Source organism: Myotis lucifugus, unplaced genomic scaffold (assembly GCF_000147115.1).
Source record: "Myotis lucifugus unplaced genomic scaffold, Myoluc2.0 scaffold_5, whole genome shotgun sequence".
In the NCBI taxonomy this organism is placed as follows: Eukaryota; Metazoa; Chordata; class Mammalia; order Chiroptera; family Vespertilionidae; genus Myotis; species Myotis lucifugus.
Window position 1 is genome coordinate 8,400,908 of NW_005871053.1, and position 23,008 is coordinate 8,423,915.

The 23,008-nt window shown below is 36.4% G+C and overlaps 1 protein-coding gene across 1 annotated transcript; it reads right to left on the minus strand.

Annotated features, from left to right (window-relative positions):
• Positions 1-310: 310 nt before the first annotated feature.
• On the minus strand, positions 311-19,975 carry SCRN3 (secernin 3). The gene is made up of 8 exons (XM_023744738.1): positions 19,015-19,975; positions 17,534-17,702; positions 15,524-15,705; positions 14,786-14,985; positions 11,784-11,996; positions 5,155-5,317; positions 4,042-4,222; positions 311-1,046 (listed from the first exon to the last, which is right to left on the minus strand). Exons 2-8 carry the CDS (start codon positions 17,690-17,692, stop codon positions 876-878), a joined length of 1,269 nt encoding a protein of 422 aa, XP_023600506.1. The 5' UTR covers positions 17,693-17,702; positions 19,015-19,975; the 3' UTR covers positions 311-875.
• Between the last annotated feature and the right edge of the window lie 3,033 nt (positions 19,976-23,008).

A 23,008-nucleotide genomic window follows, 5' to 3' on the forward strand; every position in this document is an offset into this window, starting at 1 on the left:
ACAGCAGAATGACTGGTTGCTATGATGCGTACTGACCACCAGGGGCAGACGGTCAACACAGGAGCTGCCCCCAGTGGTCAGTGCACTCCCACAGGGGGAGTGCCACTCAGCCAGAAGCCAGGCTCACGGCTGGCAAGCGCAGCGGTGGTGGCGGGAGCCTCTCCTGCCTCTGCAGCAGCATTAAGGAGCAGCGAGCTAAGCGGTAAGGAGCAGTGAGCAGGCGGGCAGTAAGGAGCAAGGGCTCCTGGACTGTGAGAGGGATGACCGACTGCCGGCATAGGCCCACTCTCGGGGAGCCAGCAGGTGGACATCCCCTGAGGGGTCCCAGACTGCAAGAGGGTGCAGGCCGGGCTGAGGGACACCCCCCCAAGTGCATGAATTTTGTGCACCAGGCCTCTAGTACACTATAATAAGACTTAATGTGTAAATCTGGAACACTTTGTTAGAGCTGGTTAATATTTGCCTGAAGCACACAAAACTTCACCATAAGACAATATTTTTCATTATTAAAGAAAAAATTTCTTTTTTGTAATTGAGGACAATACATAATTATAATAAACTTAAATCTATGCATTATTTTAATGTTTCATGCTTTATGCAGAATTGAATATGTGATTTGTAAAAAGTTATTGTAGTACAAAAAAAATAACACAGGGCAGTACCTGATGTAACAACTGGCTATTCCATAATATATGTGTCTAATTTTGATGTTATTTTCTTTCTTGATATTTCAGCAATTATATGCAGTTTTAATAGTCAAGCTATCACTTGAATGCTATTGAAGAATAATCATATCTGCTCACACTAGGTTCGTATCATTTACCACGGTGATTGATTCTGACTTTGAGGAAGATTGTTGACCATTTAGATGGTAATTAAGAACTGATATTTAACTTATAAATTCGAATTTCATCTTTTGTACACTGAGAAAAAAGATTAACAATTTTATCCACATCAAGATGCTTGTTTTGAAGGATTGATTCCATCTCTTTGAATAGTTCTTTCTCCAGTTTTCTCATGTCCTCCAACATTGTTTTGGCTTTTTCCTAAACAATTAAAAATAACAATAAATGAACACACACAAGTCTAACCAAATTCTAATCAACTTCCATAGACAAGGTTTGTTCATTCTGGTTTCTACTTCTTGTTTGGTTCCCCTCCTCCTATTCTTTAGATATAGAACGAATAAAATTCTTTCAGAGAAAATCATAGTTCTAAAGTTCGAGTTATTTTATTAACCCCAAATTGTTAGTTATTTTTAGTAGAAAAAACAAGAATAATTATGTAGGATTAGTCTATAAACAAGAAACCTAAAAGACAAGTAACAAAATTGTTGAAAATCTGGTATTAATTATGTATGGGAATGCTGCTAAAAGTTGAGGCTGAGATATTTTTATGAATTTGGATCTTATATATTTAAAAATAATATTATCAGAATAAACAAAGAAAATAGCACAGTAATGTTCAAGGGAAGGAGCAACTAAAATATAAGAAAATTACTAGAAAGTGAGCATAATTTCTAAATTTTGAACCATTATGGGGCAAAACAGCACAAAATAAAGATACTTAACCTTAACATTGTATACAATTGTTTTTTGAAGAAATTTTATTTCATATCAGTGGAGAAAAAGTACATTTTGCCTATAAATTGTTTTTGAATAATTGGTTACCTCTTTGGAAAACAAAGTTAGAATCTCTATTTTATAGCATATGCAAAAATAAATTCCAGAGGAATTAAAGGACTAAATATTTTTTCAAACATATATACCTACTGGAAGAAAATACAGAAGTTATAATTACCTTGAGGTGAAGTAGGCCTTTTGAAATCAAGATGCTTTAAAGGAAAAGACTAACAAGTATAACTAACTAAATTTAAAATTTTTGTCTATAAAAAAGTCAAATAAATAACAAGTTGAGATTAAAAATTTGAAATGTAACAAAGACTTACTATTCACATAGTTTGCCTCTTTGAGGCAGAAGACAAAACAACCAAGAATCAATTGAAAAATAAACCAAGGAAAAGGGTAGGCAAGTCTTTTAAGAGAAAACACTAATGGCCAATAAACATATAAGGAAAATTTCAACCTCATTAGTAATCAACAAATGTAAATTAAAACTGCAAGTAGGACTGACTTTCCCTAAGACACAGAAGTAGTTATTTGCAAAGCCAGGACTAGAACCCAACTCTTTGTCACTTCTACCCTCAAATCGTATTGTCTTTCCACTACTTTTTTTGTCAATCAATATTTCATGCCCATTAAATAAAGCCTAAAATAGTAACAGCTTTTAAAATTTTATTTCAGTATTACTTGGGAAAATGTCAATCAGCAATTTAGTTTAACAAACATTTAGTAAGTCTACAAAACTCACCTCCCAGAGCAGTATTGAGGGGGAAAGGAAGCTGACAACTCTAGAAAACTAACAAAAGCGATTTGGGCAATGAGAAGGCTGCTGGGGAGGAGGAGTGAAGGGAAATCCCTCCAGAGCAGACACTTTTGAAACATATCACTGAGGAACTGGAGTACAGGCAAGAAAAACCAGAGGACTTATCATATTTCACAGTGCTGTGTTGAGTCTGGACAGTAAACCAGGCCCAGGGAGTGGATGACACCTCTGGCCCAGTGGACTGGGCCCTAGTTAGCACACAGTGAACTCCTAGAACAAAATGCTTGCCTTTCACTCCATGCCACCAGGCTACAAAAAAGGGTTTACACTGTAGGTCAGAAGTGAAAACAAACTGGGCCCAGATAAAGCAAATAGGAGGTCTCTGCTTTAAGCATAAGCAAGATGGGGGTGGCAGGGAGAGGCATGGCAACTCTGCAAACATGCTACAGACAAAAGTAAATAAAAAAATAAAAGGAAAAGCATTTAATTCACTTAATGTAGATAGAATATAAATACATATACCTTGGTAAATTATAGGCAATTATAGGAATTATAGGCAATAAAAATGAGGAGTTGGTGAAAACAGGTGAGAAAAATGTATAAAATGGAGAATCTTTTCCTTCATAGCAGGGAATCTGTTAAAAGCCTTTAAGCAGTCCTTCCATTTCCTTCTAATCTTTTTTTTTTTTTTATTTAATCTCTGAGGAAGAGAGAGAAGAGGGCAAAAGAGGTATGGATATAAAATTATCTATCCATCTATCTGCCCCCCAAAAATACATTTGCTTATTTCTGAAGATAAGATTGTGGTGATATTTTAATCTTCTATAGTCTTCTATAATGCTTACATTTTAAAATAATAAGCATTTATTATTTTTTAAAAGCTCCAATTAATTATTATTTTAAGTCGATGAGGTCTTAAAGCACTTTCAATTAAAATTAATCTGAATCTGTATGCTTAAGAACATTATATAAGAGTCCAGGTTAACTGCCCTCCAGTGGCTTTGTAATTTTGGGTGTGAGGTATATAATAAGCAAGCTACTTAAACTCTCTTGAAGTCTTAGATTCCTTCTCAGTAAAATGGAGATAATAATAGTTCCTACCTCACAAAGAGGCTGTGAAGGTTAAATGAAATATTCCATGTAATAGTACTATGGTGCTTGGTGTATAATAGTGCTCAATAACAAGTAGCTATTGATATTATGTTTAATATGCTACATCTCTCTAAAAGATTCACAGCATATTCTTAATCATTATTTTTAACCAAAGATACAAAATAGTAGAGCTCTACCATAGTCAAAGCATCTAAACTATTTTTAAACCTGTTTGTATATGAAGGAGGGAAAGAAAACTCAAATTCAAAATATGGATTGATTGCCCAGCTTATGTGGCTCAGTGGTTGAGCGTCAACCCATGAACCAGGAGATCATGGTTTGATTCCTGGTCAGGGCACATGCCCAGGTTGTGGGCTCAATCAGCAGTAGTGGGTGTGCAGGAGGCAGCTGATCAACAATTCTCATCATTGGTGTTTCTATCTCTCTCTCCCTCTCCCTTCCTCTCTGAAATCAATAAAAATATTTTTTAAAAGACAAAATATGGATTGATTCATATTTTAAACTATTTGTAATGATAAAACATAGAACATAATCTAATCATACCTCCTTGTTATCTATTACTTTTAATGCCTGTTGATGCTCTTGGTAGAGTGGGTGTCTTCTGTCAGGTTTAGTCTTAAAATGTGGCTTCTTTTTAACTGGGTCTTCAAATTCAAATGTTGGTGAACTGGTGTCCAGTAGTTGTGAAATATTTGGCACAAATATGAAAGGCTTAAAAACAGATCTAGAAGAAAAAATATTTTATTAAATTGTCACGTGGGGAATTTAAAAATATTCAGCATTATTCTAAATCTTGTAAGGTTCCCTCTACTTAGATGTTTCTATTAACTTGTTACATACTAATGAGTTCCTGTCATACTAGTTGCAGCCATGTTGTCTTCCCTGGTATACTGGGATCTCCTTTGGGGCGGGGAACGGAGTTTATTTAGCCTTGTATTCCCATGAATTTAACAAAATGCCTGGCATGTAAACAGTGTCAAGTAAAATTATAGTTCATCAGAGGGTAAGAACAATTCTCAATGTTACAGATTGAAGATTAAGATTTTAGATGAAAATTAGCAGCATTATTAATAAGGGGTTCACAGATTTTTCTTGAAAATATCTTTAATAATATAAAAGACTAACACTGAAAGATCGTGAATATAAGATCATTTCTAAATGTAATTTATATTGTTTTGTGAGAGATACTAATGACTTAAGTCAAGATAGTCTATACAAATCCTTCTAAACTTGAACTGTATGAATGTATTTTCTAGATATGAGTTCATAAGCAACCATCTAAATCCAGCACACTACATCATTTACTTTTTTTATTAACTCTTAACCATCTAATATTATAATACTGAAATCTGCATAAGAAAACCTTTCTACTCTCTTTTCTTGACAATGTTAAGTATACTTGGGGAAAGAGGATGTAGGGATGACTGTATACAAGAAACTATTAACATTTTTTCCAACAAAAATGAGAACAATTATGACATTTATGCACATATGGAAATGGCGGACAAAAACTTGAACTGAAATGCATCCAAAAATTATTTGTGTATTGGTGTATTTAAAAAAAAAAAGAAGAAGCCTCACAAAATAATCAACAGACTAAAGATTCTACCCTACCCCCTTACCCCTTGCTGGTTTATAGTATTTTTGTGACTTTACCTCTCAGGATCAGGAGTCCCAGTAAAGAAGTGAATGCAAGGAAATTTGGAATCTTGAGGTAAAATAGAAACCATGCTTGCAGTGGTCAGGAATTCTCCCTCCATATTAATGCCACTTGGTTTATCTCGGAGAATTTCCATCATTGTTTCAAAAGTTATGTTTCCTAAGAAAATAATTTTGAAAATCATCAAATGTGCATAAATTTGCAGGTTGGTATCCTGCAAATATGAAATGCTTTCTCTACTGATAATATATACAATGAGATATTGGTCTAGGTATAAATTAAGGGATAGACTATAAAACAAACCTTGTATCATAACTGTTAGATTAGACTCATTCCACTGTTGCAAGAAAGATATTTTTAAATATAAAATATCAAACCATTATAACAGGTAAAAATCTATGTAACTGCCTAAGAAGAAGAAATTAATAATACAAAATTAAATTCAATCTCATTGACCTTAAACAATATTTTAAGGTGTATTTAGTTAGCAATGAACTGATGCTATCAATATCATCTGAGTCAATCTATTCAGAAAACCAACTATTAAGAAAATAGTGTGCTTAGTTTCCAATACTAGTATTCAAGATGTTCTTTACAAAATAACAAATTATTTTTTCTGTAATAATTTCCTGTGCCTGAAATTAATACTGTTATAGGAAAGTGTGAATTGTAGTCTGAGTAGGAATGGATATGTATGTATGTGTGTGTGTGTGTGTGTGTGTGTGTATCCAGAGAGAAACTTAAAAGCCAATGTGGAAATCAGTAATCTAAGCTTCACCTTAATAAACTAGAAAAAGAACAAAATAAGCCCAAAGCAAGCATAAGGAAGGAAATAATAAAAATAAAGCACAAATCAATGAAATTGAAAGCAGAAATAGAGAAAAATCAATGAAACTGAAATCTGGTTCTTTGAAGAGATCATTAAAATTGACAATCCTCTAAATAAACAAATAGTTTGGGGAAACTCTTATCCAGTATCTTTTAAAATATTGCTTTTGCCCCTCAATATTCCTTCTCCTTTTCCTTCTGGGACTTCAACGACACATATGTGAAACCTTTTCACTGAGTCCCATATGCCTCTCACACCTTTGTCTATATTTTCTAAACTTTTATATCTCTGTTTTCATTAAGTTCTTTTCTACTAATCTTCCAGTTCACTATTTTTTCCTTCTATTATGTCTAATTTGTTGTTAAACCAACCTATTTAGTTCTTCATTTGTTATTATTACTTTATAATTCTACTAGAGGCCCAATGCATGAAATTCATGCATAGGTAGGGTCCCTATGCCTGGCCAGTGATCAGGGCTGATCTGTGGGGCGACCGGCGGGGTGGTTGAGGGAGCCCCCACTGGCACCTGCCTTGGCTGGCCTGGCGCTACCCGCTCGCTGGCCCAGCCTCTGCTGCTGCCACCAGTCACCTCCCTCTGTGGGGTGACTGGTGGGGTAATCGGGCCCCCCACCCCCCCCCCGCTGGCACCCACCTTGGCCAGCCTGGCACCGACCGCTTGCCAGCCTCACCCCCTGCTGCCGCTGCTGGTTGCCTTCCTCTGCGGGGCGACTGGCGGGGTGATCAGGGGGCCTCCGCTGGCACCCGCCTTGGCTGGCCTGGGGTCTGTGGGCTGGGGGCAGCTCCTGTGTTGAGTGTTGCCCCCTGGTGGTCAGTGCGTGCCGTAATGACCAGTCTTTCTGCCATTCGGTTGATTTGCATATTAGGTTTTTATTATATAGGATTATTTCCATTTTGTTCTCTTTTATAGATTGCAGTACTCTGATGCAATTCTCTTCCTTTTTATCAAATTTTCTTAAACATACAAAACATACAAATTTGAAAGTCTGTGTCTGATAAACCTAATGTGTGATGTTTATTTGTTTTTTATTGATCTCAGAGAAAGGAAGGGAGAGAGAAAGAAACATGGATGTGAGAACTATCCACCCGTTGCCTCCCACACACACCAACTGGGGATTGAACCCTCAACCTGGGTATGTGCCCTGACCAGGAATCTAACCCACTACCTTCTAGTGTAGGGAATGATGCTAACCAACTGAGCCACACAAGCCAGGGCCAACTGTTTTATAATAGAAAAATCTCAGTTTCTCCATAGTACAGCAATGATTTCAAATTCAAGAGAAGTAATTTATAAATAACTTGTTATAGGAGCAATATCTTTCTGTTAAATTTGAAAAAAAATTCAGGAGGAAAAAAAGTTGGATATATAAACAAGCCTTAATATTAAAACTAAACAATAAAGCAAAAGCCTACCATCCACACCTAGCAGACACATAGCCGCTGCACCTAGGGAGGTTTTAAAGTGATTCAAATCTAAATTCCTTAAGTGGCAAGTTTTAATGAAAACAGTGTCAGAACCATAACACTGTCATAATATAGGTATTATGAAAACGTTTTCTGTATTCAAAACCTACAATTCTCAAAATGAAAGGAGGATTTACATGATCACTTGAGTAGGATAGCTATGAGTAATTCACTAGCAAGCATTGAATAAGTATTGAGGCTTCAGTGGCAAGGTTCACGCAAATGAATGCAAAACACAGGGTGCAATTTCACTGCAATTTAAACTAGTTATTTAAAATACATGAGTGAATATAGATACAATTTGGATATACATGCAGCACAGTTAATAGCTATCAGTCAGGGACAGTTGGAAAGAAGAGAGGTAAGCTCTTCCATCTAGAAAAATCATAGGAAAAAATTAACCATAATGTACAAGTAGACAATTTCCTATAAAAGTACTGGAAAGACATTCTTTTGGCAAAGCACAAAAAGCTGAGCTGAAATTCAAACTTGGGAGGAAAAAATAAGTTTCATGTCTGATGCACCTATTACTATCATCATATATACATTTTAAATATATTATTCAGTTATTTTATAGTTAAGTAAAACAGAATCAATTATTATGATGCAGTAACTAATTAATTTGTAATTGTTTCTACTTTTTCTTCCTTTTGTTTAATTACCATAAACCTTAGGATTCTTGACATTTGCCTCTCCACTCTAATTATGTGTTGTTCTTCATTTTTTTAAAAAGGCCTGCTAATTTTATGTCCTGAGGATTTCAGTTTATTGCCAAAAAAGTACACAACAGTAATCTTTGTTAAACTATCTACAAGTTATAATTTAATTAAATCCTTTTAAAATTTAATCAAAACATTAGGTATACACAACAAACTAGTGCAAGACTAGGTGCTGAGAGGAACATAAGGACAAGAAAGAGTCCATTTTTTTTAAGTTTCATAGGGAGATAAATGAAGACCACAGTTTCATAATTTGTAAAATGGCAATAATACCTACTTCACACAGTTGCTTAAAGATGATAATATATTCACTTAGCACAGTGTCTAGCCCTTGATATGCTTTTAACAAATGGAAGTAGGTGTTGGTGCAATTGCTATGCCTGTCTCTACTTTTACAATAATAAATTTTTTAAAAATATATTTTATTGATTTTTTACAGAGAAGAAGGGAGAGTGACAGAGAGCTAGAAACATCAATGAGAGAGAAACATCGATCAGCTGCCTCCTGCATACCCCCCAACTGAGGATGTGCCCGCAACCAAGGCACATGCCCCTGAGAGGAATTGAACCTGGGACCCTTCAGTCCGCAGGCCGACGCTCTATCCACTGAGCCAAACCGGTTAGGGCTACAATAATAAATTTAAAATTAGAATTAGAATAACATATTTTAGCATTTTCTACACAGCTATCCACATGAGAAAAAGATAGTTTACATAACTTATAAAATGATAAGCTAACATTTAGAAACTTTATAGAAAACTTTTCAAATGATAAGACATTCTTCTGGAAATTAAAATATAAGTAAGATATTAAATACTTTAAAAACGATTGTGTTAAAGCATTCTGAAAACATTCTGTCACAAATTTTTTTTCTGTCATACCAAATAACTAATATATCATTAATTTGTTTAATGAATTTCTGGAAAGCAACTATCAATCACTGACTGGTCTATCTCTGAGTAGTTGCTTTCTGATTGATTTATAGAACTGGTTTATCCTTCAAGTGAAGGAGGATATATCACATTTTCTCATTAGTGAACTAACCTTTTTAGCAGTTATCTGCCACCCAGTAACCTTCTTAAATAGAAGTTATTTTTCTGGAATTTAAGGTAACAAAGGGACAAAGAAATTATTGAAATTATTTTTTAAGAGTCAGTAGTAACGGAATATAAAAATGGGGAAATATGTATTAACTAGAGGCCCAGTACACAAATTCGTGCATGGGTGGGTCCCTCGGCCTGGGTGGCAATCAGGGCCGATCAGGGCCATCATCTCTGGAAGAATGATACGGAATTGCCTCTGGGAAAAGAAATGATATCTAGGGACAGGGTAAGAGGGAGAGACTTCACTGCATACTCTTATGGACCTCTGAATTTTGAATCATGTACATATATTTATATTTACAAGTAAAAGAATGCCATAGAATATTAAATGGCATGGGAAAGAGTTCTGCTTTAATTTGGCTGAGTAAACTCCCACCAGATCAGCCCTCCCTCAAATAACTATACACTCAGAATAAAATGCAGAAAAACAACTACCCGACGGCTCTTCAGAGCAAACAAAAGCAGAAAAATTCTGGAGGGAAGGTGACATTTGGAAGATGAGATAACGCGCAGGGTGTTTCCCTTTTCTGTTACAGCGTTGGCCCACAGTCAATGCTGTGCAATACTGGGCAGGGAGCCACATAAAACTTAGTCTTTGTGGCCTGAAGATCCAGAGGGCAGCCACAGGCACTAGGAAGTGAAGGGGGAATACCATCAAGGTGAAAGTTAAAGAGAGGAACCACCAAATTCTGTGTAAAAAACTCTGCCCACATCTCACCTGATCTGTGTAGGGCAGATCAGCTAAAAATAAAAGAACTGAACTGAAATTTGAGCTGCCGACTAGGGGATAAAGTTAGTAGGTTGAGAACAAACAAACTGTCTGCTAAATCAAGACTTACTTCTGCCCTGGTCAGTATCACTCAGTAGGTTGGGTGTCATCCCGGGTACAGAAAGGTTTGGGGTTCGATTCCCAGTCAGGGCACATGCCCAGGTTGCAGGTTCAATCCCCGGTAGGAAGTAACAGATGAAGGTTTTGCTCTTGCATCAATGTTTCTCTCTCTCCCTCTCCCTTCCTCTCTCTCTAACAATCAATAAAGAATATTTTTAAAAAATTCAATATATGAATAAGCAGGAAAATGTGACCCGAAACCAGAAGAAAAACAAAAACAGAAACAGACCCATAAATTACAGAGATAATGGAGTTTGCAGACCAAGATGCTAAAACAGCTATTATAAATATGCTGAATATGTTCAAAGATTTCAAGAAAAATGAAGATAATGAATAAAATAATGGGAGATATATAAAAAGAACCAAATAAAATATGTAGAGATGAAAACTACAATATCTGAAATGAAAATGTCACCACATGAGATTAACAGCAGGTTAGATAATGCAGATGAATATATCAGTTAACTTCAGGACTCAACAATAGAAATTATCCATAGTAAATATAGAAACTACAACCATTCATCTAAACACCCATGAAGCTTAAATGTTTTCAATGGCAACTACATACAGAGTCATTATAGCAGGTTTACTATCTGGATGGAAAATCTGAATAAAATACTAAATATTTGTCATATCAAATATTCTCATAGAGAATATAGAGATATAGGTATGCTGGAATCCTGTGTGGTTTACTGCTTTCAAACCAGTGTTTGTTTCTCAGGATAGCACAGGTAGCCCCTGCTGCGCCTACAAAAATATATGTAGCTCAGCGTTCAATCTCTCACAAGAGACTTGTTGACCCAAAGCTGAGACAGCAGACAGCACAATTCCAGGCTAGAACTCTGGGCAGGGAGCAGAGTAGCATTTTTCATACTATAATTTTGGTAAGGAGTCCAGTTCCTGCTCTCCAAATGGGTCTTTCACTTACACACCTGCATTCTCATAGATGATAAAACTAGCCTCTAAGGCTTATACCTGGTCCAGAATCCCCACCTTGAACACAGAGAGGAAGAGTACTGTATGGGAATAAGACATCTCAAATCTTGCTAACATAATGGGTTCTCCCCTCATTTTTGGTACCTAGTGATTTCTTCTTCTTGTGTTTGAACTTAGCTATATATGTCTTTAATATTTAAATATTTTATTCAGCCTTTCTAGACTTTTGGAATGGAAATTCTTAATCTGCTCAGTTTGTCTTTTTGACCAGTTCTAGATATAACTTTTGTCATAAAAATAACCAATAATAGTACCATCAAAGATAAATGAAAGAAGCAATAGTTATAGTCCAAAAACTCTGTCTCCATGTTTCGGTGAACTTTGAGAGGTAAAGTAATTCTAATTTGGATTAAGAACATTGGTATGAACTGGAAAAAGGGTCTAAGGATTACAAATCTGAACTTGTTCTTCAAACAAAATCATTACCCTCTCATAAATTTATAACACTTCACTCATCTTAAAAAATAGCTTATAATATCACAATGTTTTTAGTTTAAAATTACATCTTTACTAAGGATGATTCCTCAAAAAATATTTTATTATACCCATATTATACCTACACAAAAATATAATTTTTCATTTTGATATTATTTAAATGATAAAATTACCTTTGTGTTTATTCAGAAGTTTGTAGCCTTCACAGTATCTTCCTGGTGAAATTGTCATCTTGGTTGTGTCAATGTAAGAATATGTCGCCGCAAAATCAAACTCCTTTTTACCATCCCACCAACCTTTCCGCTTAGCATAGTTTCTCATGTCTGGGTGTTCCCGATCAATCTTGGTCGTTATAGAAAGCTGATTAGAAATATTACGAACTCCCTCTTTTTTCAAAGAAGAAAAGGTGAAGGGAGAAGAAAAGTGGTATTTAATATAATGTAGCTATCTGTATATTATGATTCATAATCACATTTAAATGTAAATATAGTCTTCAAAATTTGTACCATATGCATCTATTACATATTCAAAAAGATAAATTGCTTTTTAAATTAAACTTTTTATTTTTGAGATATAGATTCACATGCAGTTGTCACAATAGACAGATCCTGTGTATACTTTACCCAGTTCCCCACAATGTAACTTTTTGTATAATATTACAACCAAAATACTGGTACTGATAAAGTCAAGATGTAGAATATTTTCATCACCAAAAGGATCACTCAAGTTGCCCTTTTATAGCCATACTCACTTGTCTCCCATCCCCAGCATCTCATTAACCCCAGGCAACCACTAGTTTGTTATCCATTTCTACAACTGTCATTTAAGAATCTATAATAATAAAAGCATAATATGCTAATTAGACCAGACAGCCGAATGACCTTCCTGATGTCCTTCTGAATGACCTTCCAAACGAAGTCGGGGCTGTGAGGGCCGAGCCCCTTGCACAAATTTCGTGCACCGGGCTTCTAGTGTTATATAAGTAGAATCATATAGTATATAACTTTTTGGTTTTTTTCATTCAGTATAATTCTCTAAAGATTCATACAGGTTATTACATGTATCAACAGTTCATTACTTTTTATTGCTGAGTAGTATTCTATAGTATGTACATATGACAGTTTATTTAGCCATTCACAAGTTAAAGGATATCTGTTTGGGGCTGTCATGGAAAAAGCTGCTATAAATATTCATGTATAGGTTCTTGTGTGAATATAAGTTTTTATTTCTCTGGGACAAATGCACAACATTTCAATTGCTAGGTTTTATGATAGTTTCATGTTTAGATTTTTTTAAACTTCCAAACTGTTACCTAGAGTAGCTGTACATCCTTACTAGCAATGTATCAGTGATCCAGTCTCCACATTCTCACCAGCATTTAGTGGTGTCATTTTTTATTTTAGTCATTCTGACAGGGGTATAGTAATATCTCATTTTGATTTTAGTTTCCCTTTCCTAATGGATAATGATATCGAACATCATTTTACATGTTTTTTTTTCCCCCATGTGTTTTTTTGACATCTGCATATCCCTTTAGATGAAATGTCTCTTCATGTCTTTTGCCCATTTTTCTAATTGGATTTTTTTTTTACTGTTGGCTTTTGAGACTTTTTTATATATTTTAGTATTAATTAGTTTTTGAAAAATAGTCATAAAGAAATTTAGAACAGAAATACATGTCTTCCAAAAATAGCACGGCACAAAGTTAAACAAAATGTTCAACTAAAATACAAAATAGACTGTAAAAGCCTGTGCTAAAGAGATCATAATGAATGAAATATATCATGATAAATGAAAATTGATAGTGTTTTAGACAGATTTAGAATTACAGTCTGCCAAGCAGAAATCAATTAAATTACTCTAATACAGTCATACTTGAGATATTCTCTCCACAAAAACTAGACTTAAGTCAGGATAGAACAAATACAGAAAAGAGTTTTCCATCTAATAGCTAATTCCCTAGTTTAACTCTTTAGTCTTGGGATCATTTAGTAAGGAAGAGAAACCAGTGGGCAAAGTTATTTTAGAACTGGATAATTAAACCCAATGATAGTGTTCACATTGGATGGCTTGCTGGGCCCATCTTTTTCAAAAGAATACATTTATTCATTTCTCTCTTGCAAGTGGCACAGTTAATAAAATAAAAAGTGCTTAATGGTACAATCAGGCCAATTATTACAATAAGAAAAATAGTCTAAATTCAATTATATGTACTGTTTTTTTTACTGTTGTATTAGTAAACATACATACAAAAATATAAAATGTCCATCAAAAACTGGCAATGATCTTTTGTGAAAAATAACATCCAAATCCTCCTAAGCTTGAGGCTACCTTCATAAAGCCTTTCTGAACTCCTCTGGCTCACTGTGACTTTCACTTTCTCCAAATGTTTACAGTATCTATGTGTTTGTATCATTCATACACCATTTAATATTTTCACATGTGTATCTTATCTCCCTTGTAAAACCATGAGATCCAGGACGTAAGTGCACAAGAAGTATGTGATCACACTTGAGCACAGACTGTACTCTAATGAAAGAACACTGAACGGAGAGTCAGGATGGAAAGATTTAAATTCTAAGTTTTTCATTCACTGCCTTGAGTAATTCACCTATCTGCATTTTCTCACTTGAAAAATGAGAGGAATATATGTTCATAAAGAAACCATGGAAAACAAAGCAAAGCATTTTAAGACAATTAAATTGTGTTCTTTTACTATGATAATGCTTTACTATTGTATCAACATATTCTTTCTAACCACTAGCCACAGACATCCATGCCCACCCTACTACCACTCCCCTTTTTCACCTTCATACCCACACATTATGAAATTTTGGAATTCAGCCCAAAGTTAAAAGACAGAAAATGGTAAGAGATTATTAAAAAGTGGAAAACACTATAAAACAGCCAAGAGCTACTGTATAGAAAATATATAGAGGTTATTTAAAATTTATATTACATCTATGGAAAAAAGATAACATCACTGTTTTCTCCCTTTCAAGAAAGCTCTTTGTAGTGCTCTTTCATTGTGTGTTCTTTAAAATTGTTTCATTTCTCCTGTAGTTCAACCCTTCACTGCACTGAATTATAAATCTTGAAAGACAATTACATGCAACTTCTGCAATTAAGGGAGAATTTATTAATTGTAAAACAAATGAGGAAAAGTTATCCATACCTTGTACTTTTTCTGCTGCCCAGTACTTCCCTGCAGTCTCCAGAATCCAGGCTTCATTCCTATCAGCTATCAGGAAACTGTTGTGATAGCTAAATGCCATACCATCCTCTGAACAATTTCCACCCTGGCCATATTTTTCTAATAAATCAACAATGACGTCGAGAGCTTTTTCAGCTGTATCAGCTCTTTCAAGGCCAAGTCTAAAATAAAAATATTAAAGTTCTCAGGTTAAAATAAATTTCCATTGTTTTGCTTAAATAATTTCATGCACATGAGATTTTGTGGTTGTATTCAAATAAAAATTATTTCAAGTTAACAGGTAAACTGAAATCCAACTTCAAAACTATTCCTCCTGAAGTCAGTTTGGAATTGAAAACAATGATTTTGGAGTCAAACAGATCAATGTTCAAATTCCAAGTTGGTAATTTATTGGCAAGTTACTTGATCTCTGATCCTCAGGTATCTCATCTGAAGTTACTGTGAGAATTAGTTATGGTCTGACAAAATATGTTAGGTACTTCCAATGAATCATGATTATCAATTCTTAGCCTCTCCCAATTAATGATATTTGAGAGTCTTTACACTACATGCTAGTACTTTAAAGCATTTCTGACACACACTATAAAGTATCAAAGTCCAAACAAAAGAAAAAATAGAAAAATAAAGTATGTAAGAGTTACACCAAAATTTAAATTTTAGACAAGTTCTATAGTGCAAAAAATACAACAGAAAAAGAACCTGACAAGGTCCATGCCCAGTAGCGCCTCTTCATCACAAACTTCTTCTCTTCCCCAAACAGCTTCATTCCCAATGCAAACTCCATGTTCATTGGCTCCCATTTCTGCGCCCCACAACCAAGCTGGGCGACTGAGAACAACAGTATATGTTTCAGGGACTTGATCAATTTCTATGTAAGTACACTGTAAAGAGAGTCATAGCAACAACCATAAAACCAAAACATGTAAGTTGTCCAAGTCCAGGATCTTAAAAATCAACCAGAAAATACGACCATGACACAAAGAAGTATAACTAAATGGTAATTTTCAATAATCATATTCAGAATTGACCCTAAAGTATTTATTCATTCAAATACTTGCTGAGCCTTAGCCAGTTTGGCTCGGTGAATACAGCATCGGCCTGCGGACAGACCAAAGAATCCCGGGTTTAATTCTGGTCAAGGGCACATCCTGGGTTGCAGACTCAATCCCTAGGAGGAGGCAGCCGATCAATGATTCTCTCTCATCATTGATGTTTTTATCTCTCTCTCTCTCCCTTCTTCTCTGAAATCAATAAAAATGTATTTAAAAAAAAAACACTTGCTGAGTATCTTCTATTATAAAGCACTCTGCTAAGAAATGCATCAGTTACAGATTTTGTTTTCAAGAAACTAAGACTTGTACATTAACTAAGGTACAACAAAATACAGGGGGCCATAAAGAAAAATGAAGACGAGGGGCTACAGAAGCTCAGGAGAGAGATAGTTTCTAATTGTGAAAACTCTAAATATTTTGTAAAGGAGGATGTATGTGATTTGAAGCTTAAGGAAGCAGTTTTCAATCTTAATGTACAGTCTTTCTTGGTTAGTGATATAGGTCCGGTATGGTAGCCCTTATACACAGGGTATTGCCATAAAAGCCTACCCATCTATTATGTCCACAGCAGTGAAAAGAATGAGAACCACTAGTTTACAGGATAGGCTAGACTTAAGTATGAAGAGACAAAAGTGGAAATGGACCCAAAATTAATTAATAGTGGCAGCAAAAGAAAAACTGGCCTAGTATACAGAATACATCTAGCATTTAATATATTTTAGTATTAGAATATCAATGAACTCTAAAAAATATGCTAACAATTAAAGCACAAAGTAAAACTTTTAAAGTTCCATGCTGAATAGATTTTTTTAATTAAAATTTGTAAAGAACGCTTTAATTAATGTGTATTCTACCAAATGACTACATAAAATTCATGTTGCTAGTGTTATCACTGGGTCCAATAAAAATTTTATTCCCAGGTAATAAAATTGTTATTCCAGAATCTGAATGACTCTTCCTATTCTACACCAATCACAATCCTTGTTGTCCATCGAACTCCAGCTGAAACCCCAACTCCTAGTGAAGCCTTCCTTCATCCCTAGACTGAATTAATTGTTCTTCCTCCGCTGCTGTCACAGCTTGCTGCTCTTATATTTTATATCTAGACCATCATACTTTATAATGGGGTTGGCTGCAGCATCCGCATCCGACTCCTCTACTAAATCCTAAGCTTGACAGCAGGATTTTTAAAAAAAATTAAAAATTTGATTTTAGAGAGAGGTGAAGGGAGAGGGAAAAGAGAGAGATGTGAAAGAGAAACATCAATTGGTTGCCTCCTACATGCACACTGACTGGGGGATTGAACCTGCAACCTAAGTATGTGCCCTGACAGAGAATCAATCTGGTGACTTTCCAGTATACAGGATGAAAGTCAACCAACTGAGCCACACCAGCCAGCAGGTTTTAAATCCCTGCCCTATTTAACAGGTTTACACATAGTAAGCAAATAAAATTAACAATTATTATTATTGTTATTTCAGCTTCCTCCAAATCACAAAAGACCAGCAGTCTACTTTTGATTCAAATTATTTTTCAAATTTCAATTCTTGAATTTTTAACTTCTATAGTATCTGCCAAATAGTTAGCTTATGACAAAAAAAACCTGTTTGATATTTTTAAAGAAACATATTGCTAACAAAATATGTATTTCACCTACCTTAAGATGTCCTCTCAGGTTATCGTGAACTGCAGCAGGAAAATAAACTACCTCTTGTACTTCATCACAGAGTCTATCTGAATTTTTTCCAAAAATAATCCTATTTTGCACTGTTGCTGGAGGTAATGCCACAAAAGTGTCACAGGAACAAGGTTCCATTTTTTTAAAACTGAAAATCATATAGAAGATTCAAAATAAGAAGAAAAAAGCATTTTTAAGTATATACAAAACAGAAAGTTTTAATGACCAAGGGATACTATTGCCATATCTAATAAAAGCTGTTCATTGAAGTTTTAAACTTCATGTACTGTAGTTCAAAAATCAGTCAGAAAATGACTTGGGAATGAATCTTGCAGCACAAGAGTCAATATGAAAATGTTAATGACAAGTACCTTCTTCTAATTTATCAGTCAGATTTACCCTCTGCCAGTGGTTCTCAACCTTCTGGCCCTTCAAATACAGTTCCTCATGTTGTGACCCAACCATAAAATTATTTTCGTTGCTACTTCATAACTGTAATGTTGCTACTGTTATGAATCGTAATGTAAATATCTGATATGCAGGATGGTCTTAGGCGACCCCTGTGAAAGGGTTGTTCGACCGCTAAAGGGGTCGCGACCCACAGGTTTAGAGGGTCTAACAACTCTTACTCCTGAAGTCTTCCCTGAGTCATCTTTGACTATTTCCATATTTGGGAATCCCTGGTTCAAATATATCATAGCGCTATTATGAGAAATTAGTAAGACAATGTGTCAAGTGTTTTGCACAGTGTATACAACGAAGAAGACACTCAAATGAAAGCTGTTGTTTTTTTCATTCGGCAAACGGTGCATTCCCCACAGAAGGCACCGCACACACACCCGCAAGAGAAGCTGGTTGGTGGCGCCCCTACAGCAGCCATGGCCACCCCAAACCCTGTAGTTTCAAGGGCCATAAAGCGGCACTAGATCTGAGCTAAGGGGCTGTACGGGAAGCTCAGGAAACACGCAGCCTCGTTAGCAAGGCACCTAGCGAGCCCATTTCGAGGGGGAGCCGCAGGGGCTTACTGTGCATTTATCACTCAACAAAAGTTTACTGAACATCTTTCTGCCCCGTGGCGACAAAACACACAGTCCTCGCTCTCGTAGCGTCGACATCCTATTTAAAAGCTTTCGTTCACCAACTGCTTTCAGAAACCTCCGCACAAACGGGCTACACACTGTGAGAATTACTACTCCCATAACACAGATGAGAAAATCGGTGCAGAAAAGTTTAACTCGAGTCCGAGTTCCCGGGGTAAATAAAGGGCTCGAACTTCAAACAGGTCTTGTAGAAGAGCCGCCGCACAGGGCGCCCTCCGCGCCCCGTCGGGGGCGTTGAAACGGCGGCGGCACAGCTGTGCCCCGGCCCCCAGCGGCCCGGGATCCCACCCGGCCATCTTTCCCGTCTCCCCCACTTCCCACGTCTCCTACGTACGCCCCTCCCCCGTGCACGCCCCTCACCTGGCCTCCGGGCAAAGTGAAAAGGGAGGGGGCGATCAGTGTCAGGGAGAGGCATTAGTTGCCGGAAGCCGTCACCTCTGACCCCGGAAGTGCCCCGTGCGAAGGGAAGCGCAGTTCCGGTTAGGCGGCAGAGTTTGTTTACGTTGCTCTCAGACCTAGCGGCGGCTTTCTCCAGCTCAGCCTCCAAGATGGGGAAGTCTTTCGCCAATTTCATGTGCAAGAAGGACTTTCATCCCGCCTCCAAATCCAACATCAAGAAAGTGAGTACGGGGAGCCCGGGCGGGTGCTGGCCCTTGGACTGGGTTCCCAGGGCGTGCTGGGTTCCCAGGGAGTGGTGGTGTCTCGGATCCCTGGGACAGTCGCCTCTTCGCCAGGCCCAAAGCTCTCGTGTTCTTGACCCTTCACCCCCGCTGAGAAACTTGTTGACAAAGCTGGCCCTCGGGTCTAGGCGGCCTGGTCTGCTCCGTGGTCTCTGTCTGCAAGAATGTAAATCCATAAGATCTGAAGATTGATAGAGTTCCTCATTCCTTCCCTCAGGAGATTCTGGATTTGCCTTTTCGAATCCCAGGATCGCGGTTTCGGAGCGCTGCTAAACTGTACAGAGAAAACTTACTATTTAAGATAAGGTAGATCTTAGCATGGAAATAAAGTCAGCCCCTTGCTTCCTCTCGTTATCCTACCCGATAATGTAGTATCGCTCCGATGACCTCGTTGAAGTTTGGCTTTTCAGTGATCAATTACGTGTCTACGAGGCGCAGTGAAGAGAAACCGTGCTCGGTACTATAGCAGTGGAAAGGAGAGATGACGTAGGAAGAGTCTGAGCATTGGAATCAGGCCTAGATTCTAGTTATTCCAGCACAGTCGCTTTTAGCCCTGACACCTTGCACAAAATCGTTCCCTCATTCCAATCTCCTAATCTATAAATTAGGAATGATCAGTATCAATTGCTTTGACTTGTAAAATTGGTATGAGGGTTAAATAAGATGGTTTAGATAAAGGCTTTGAAACAAAGTACCACCTAGAACTGTGTGTGCCCACCATCTAGAGGGAGTGCTCAATAAACTATTAATTTTCCCTACACATACACTTATTCTTAGCCTGCTCCCAAATACAGAGTTGCATTCTTGGCCTATGCCTTGCTTACTCTATATGCTTTCCCAAGCAGTCACATCCAAATTCATAGTTTTAACTACCCCCTCTTCACTCATGACTCTCAAATCTACAGCCCCAGGTGTCTCCCCTACCTCAAAACAACTATATACTTAACAGTTTCATCTAGATATCCTACAGACATCTCAAACTCAACATATCTGAAATGGAACTTATCTTTCATCCAAAATCTGCTCTTCTTTTTATACTTCCTATCTCATATGAGTAGGAAATATAGGTAGTAACAATCCTTCACCCAGTCATCCAAGCCAGGAATTCAAGATTCATCCCTTTCCCATTACCCCTTTATCTAGTCAGCAAATAAATTCGATTGGTCTTACCCCCCAAATATCTCTTGAATCCTTCTCTCCTCTTTGTCACTATTGCCTATATCTTAGCTTAGACTCTCATTATCTTTCACCTGGACTGTTATGTTTCCTGACTGATTTTCTGCCTCCAGTCTTGACCCCTTTCAAATCTGTTCTCTACATAGTCATCAGAATAACTATTTTATTTCACAGCTTTACTGAGATATAACTTACATACCATAAAATCACCCATTTAAAGTACACAGTTTAGTGGTTTTTAGTATATTTATGAATTTATGAATCATTACCACAAACAATTTTAAAATATTTCTGTCACCCGCTCCCTCAAAACCCATATCTGTTAGCAGTTCCTCCCCATTTCTCCTTAACCCTCCCTCTTATCCAGCCCTAGGCAACCACAAATCTACTTTATATTTCTGTGGATTTACCTATTCTGGGCATTTCATATAAGTCATGAAATATGTAGTCTTTTGTGAAATACTGCCTTTTTCGCTTAGCATAATGTTTTCAAAGTTTATCCATGTTGTAGAATGTATCGATATTGCATTTCTTTTTATTCCTGAATATTCGATTGTGTGGATATGGCACATTTTATTTGTCCATTCATCAGTTTATGGATATTTGGGTTGTTTCCATAGAAAAGTCTTTTTAAAGCAAAACTCTGATCTTGTCCCACTCCTTATTAAAATACTACAGAATTAAGTCCAAGTAATCTGGGTCCAGTTTATTTTTCCTTCTTTGTCCCCAATTGCCATTCTCCCAGTTCAGATTTTATATTCCAGTAATGTCAAACTACTTAATTCCAGTTTTACACCTTTGGGTCTTTGAGTTATTTCCCCTGCCAGTAAAATCTTGCCCTTGCCCTAGCCCTAGCCAGTTTAGCTCAGTGGATAGAGGGTCAGCCTGGGAACTGAAAGGTCCCAGGTTCGATTCCGATCAAGGGCACATGCCCGGTTGTGGGCTTGATCCCCAGTGGGGGACTTGCAGGAGGCAGCCAATCCATGATTCTCTCTCATCATTGATGTTTCTATCTCTCTCTCCCTCTTCCTTCCTCTCTGAAATCAATAAAAAATATATTTAAAAAAAAAAGATTTTGCCCTGTTTTTTCCTTGGCAACATTCTGATCCTCTTTAAAAACCTGTTTAACATGTATGAAGTTGCTTGTGTACAGGGTTATTTATTGCAATAGAGTTTTTAATAGCAAAAGATTAGAAATTTTTTAAATGCTCATTAGTGCAGCAGGAGATTGGTTCAATAAATGATGATATAGCCCCACAATAGAATGATGTTCAGCTCTCTGCCCCCCCCCCAACCCCCAAATACAAGAAGGCTTTTTATTCACTGATCTTGAATGATCTCCATGGTATAGAATTTTATTTTATACATATTCTCTGTGTGTATATGAACATGTGTATGCAATATATGTTACCATATATGAAAAGAGTGAGAAAAAAAATGTGTGGCCCTGGCTGGTGTGGCTCTGTTGATTGGAGTGGCGTCCTGTACACAGAAAGGTTGTGGTTTTGATTCCCTAGTAGGGCACATGCCTAGGTTGCAGATTCAGTTCTCGGTAGGAGTACATTCAGAGGCAACGGATTAATGTTTCTCTCACATCGATGTTTCTCCGTCTCTTTCTCCCTCCCTTCCCCTTTTTCTAAAATCAATAAACATATCCTTGGGTGAGGATTTTTTAAAAAGGATTATGTATGTATGTTTGTTTTATATACACAGGGCGGGGGCAAAAGTAGATTTATAGTTGTTTATATGGAAAATAATATAATTAAATAATATGAATAAACTCTGTTTTGTGTACTCACAACTGTAAACCTACTTTTGCACTACCCTGTATATCCTTTTGTGTATATGTGCATTAGAACATCTTTGGAAGGATATAGATATACAAGAAATAGATAACATTGGCTACCCTTGATTTAATTTAAAAAAATAACTTTTTAAAACCAAAAGTTGCTGTAAAGTATTCCCTTATACCAGCCTTCCTTCTTGGTCCCTAATGTTAATCACTGTCTTATTCTATTTTGTTATCTTGTACATATTTCTGTTGTCCAAATATCAAACTTTATTGTTATTATTTATTTATATTATATAATTCATGTATTTTTTTATTATACAGAGCTTAAAATTACAGAAAAGTTAGTATGGTTTTCTATTAGCAGATTCTGAGCATTTTGAAGACAAGAATGTGCTTTATTACTTTTTATTCCAGTCTATAATGAATACTCAATATGTGTTTAAGCTCTCGAGCAATTGAGACAAGTAAAATAACCTTATGAAATCTAAAGCAAATAAATGGTAGTCATTCTGTCAGAAGTGATATGTTATTCATTAGATTGTTATTAATATGTTATTCTGCTAGGCGGTTCTCTTTTGCAACTGTTTGTATTTTAAGCTACTGTGAAAATTCCAAACATGTACCTTTTTTTAAAATACATTTTTATTGATTCAGAGAGGAAGGGCGAGGGAGAGATCGCCTCGATCGGATGATGAGAGAGAATCAT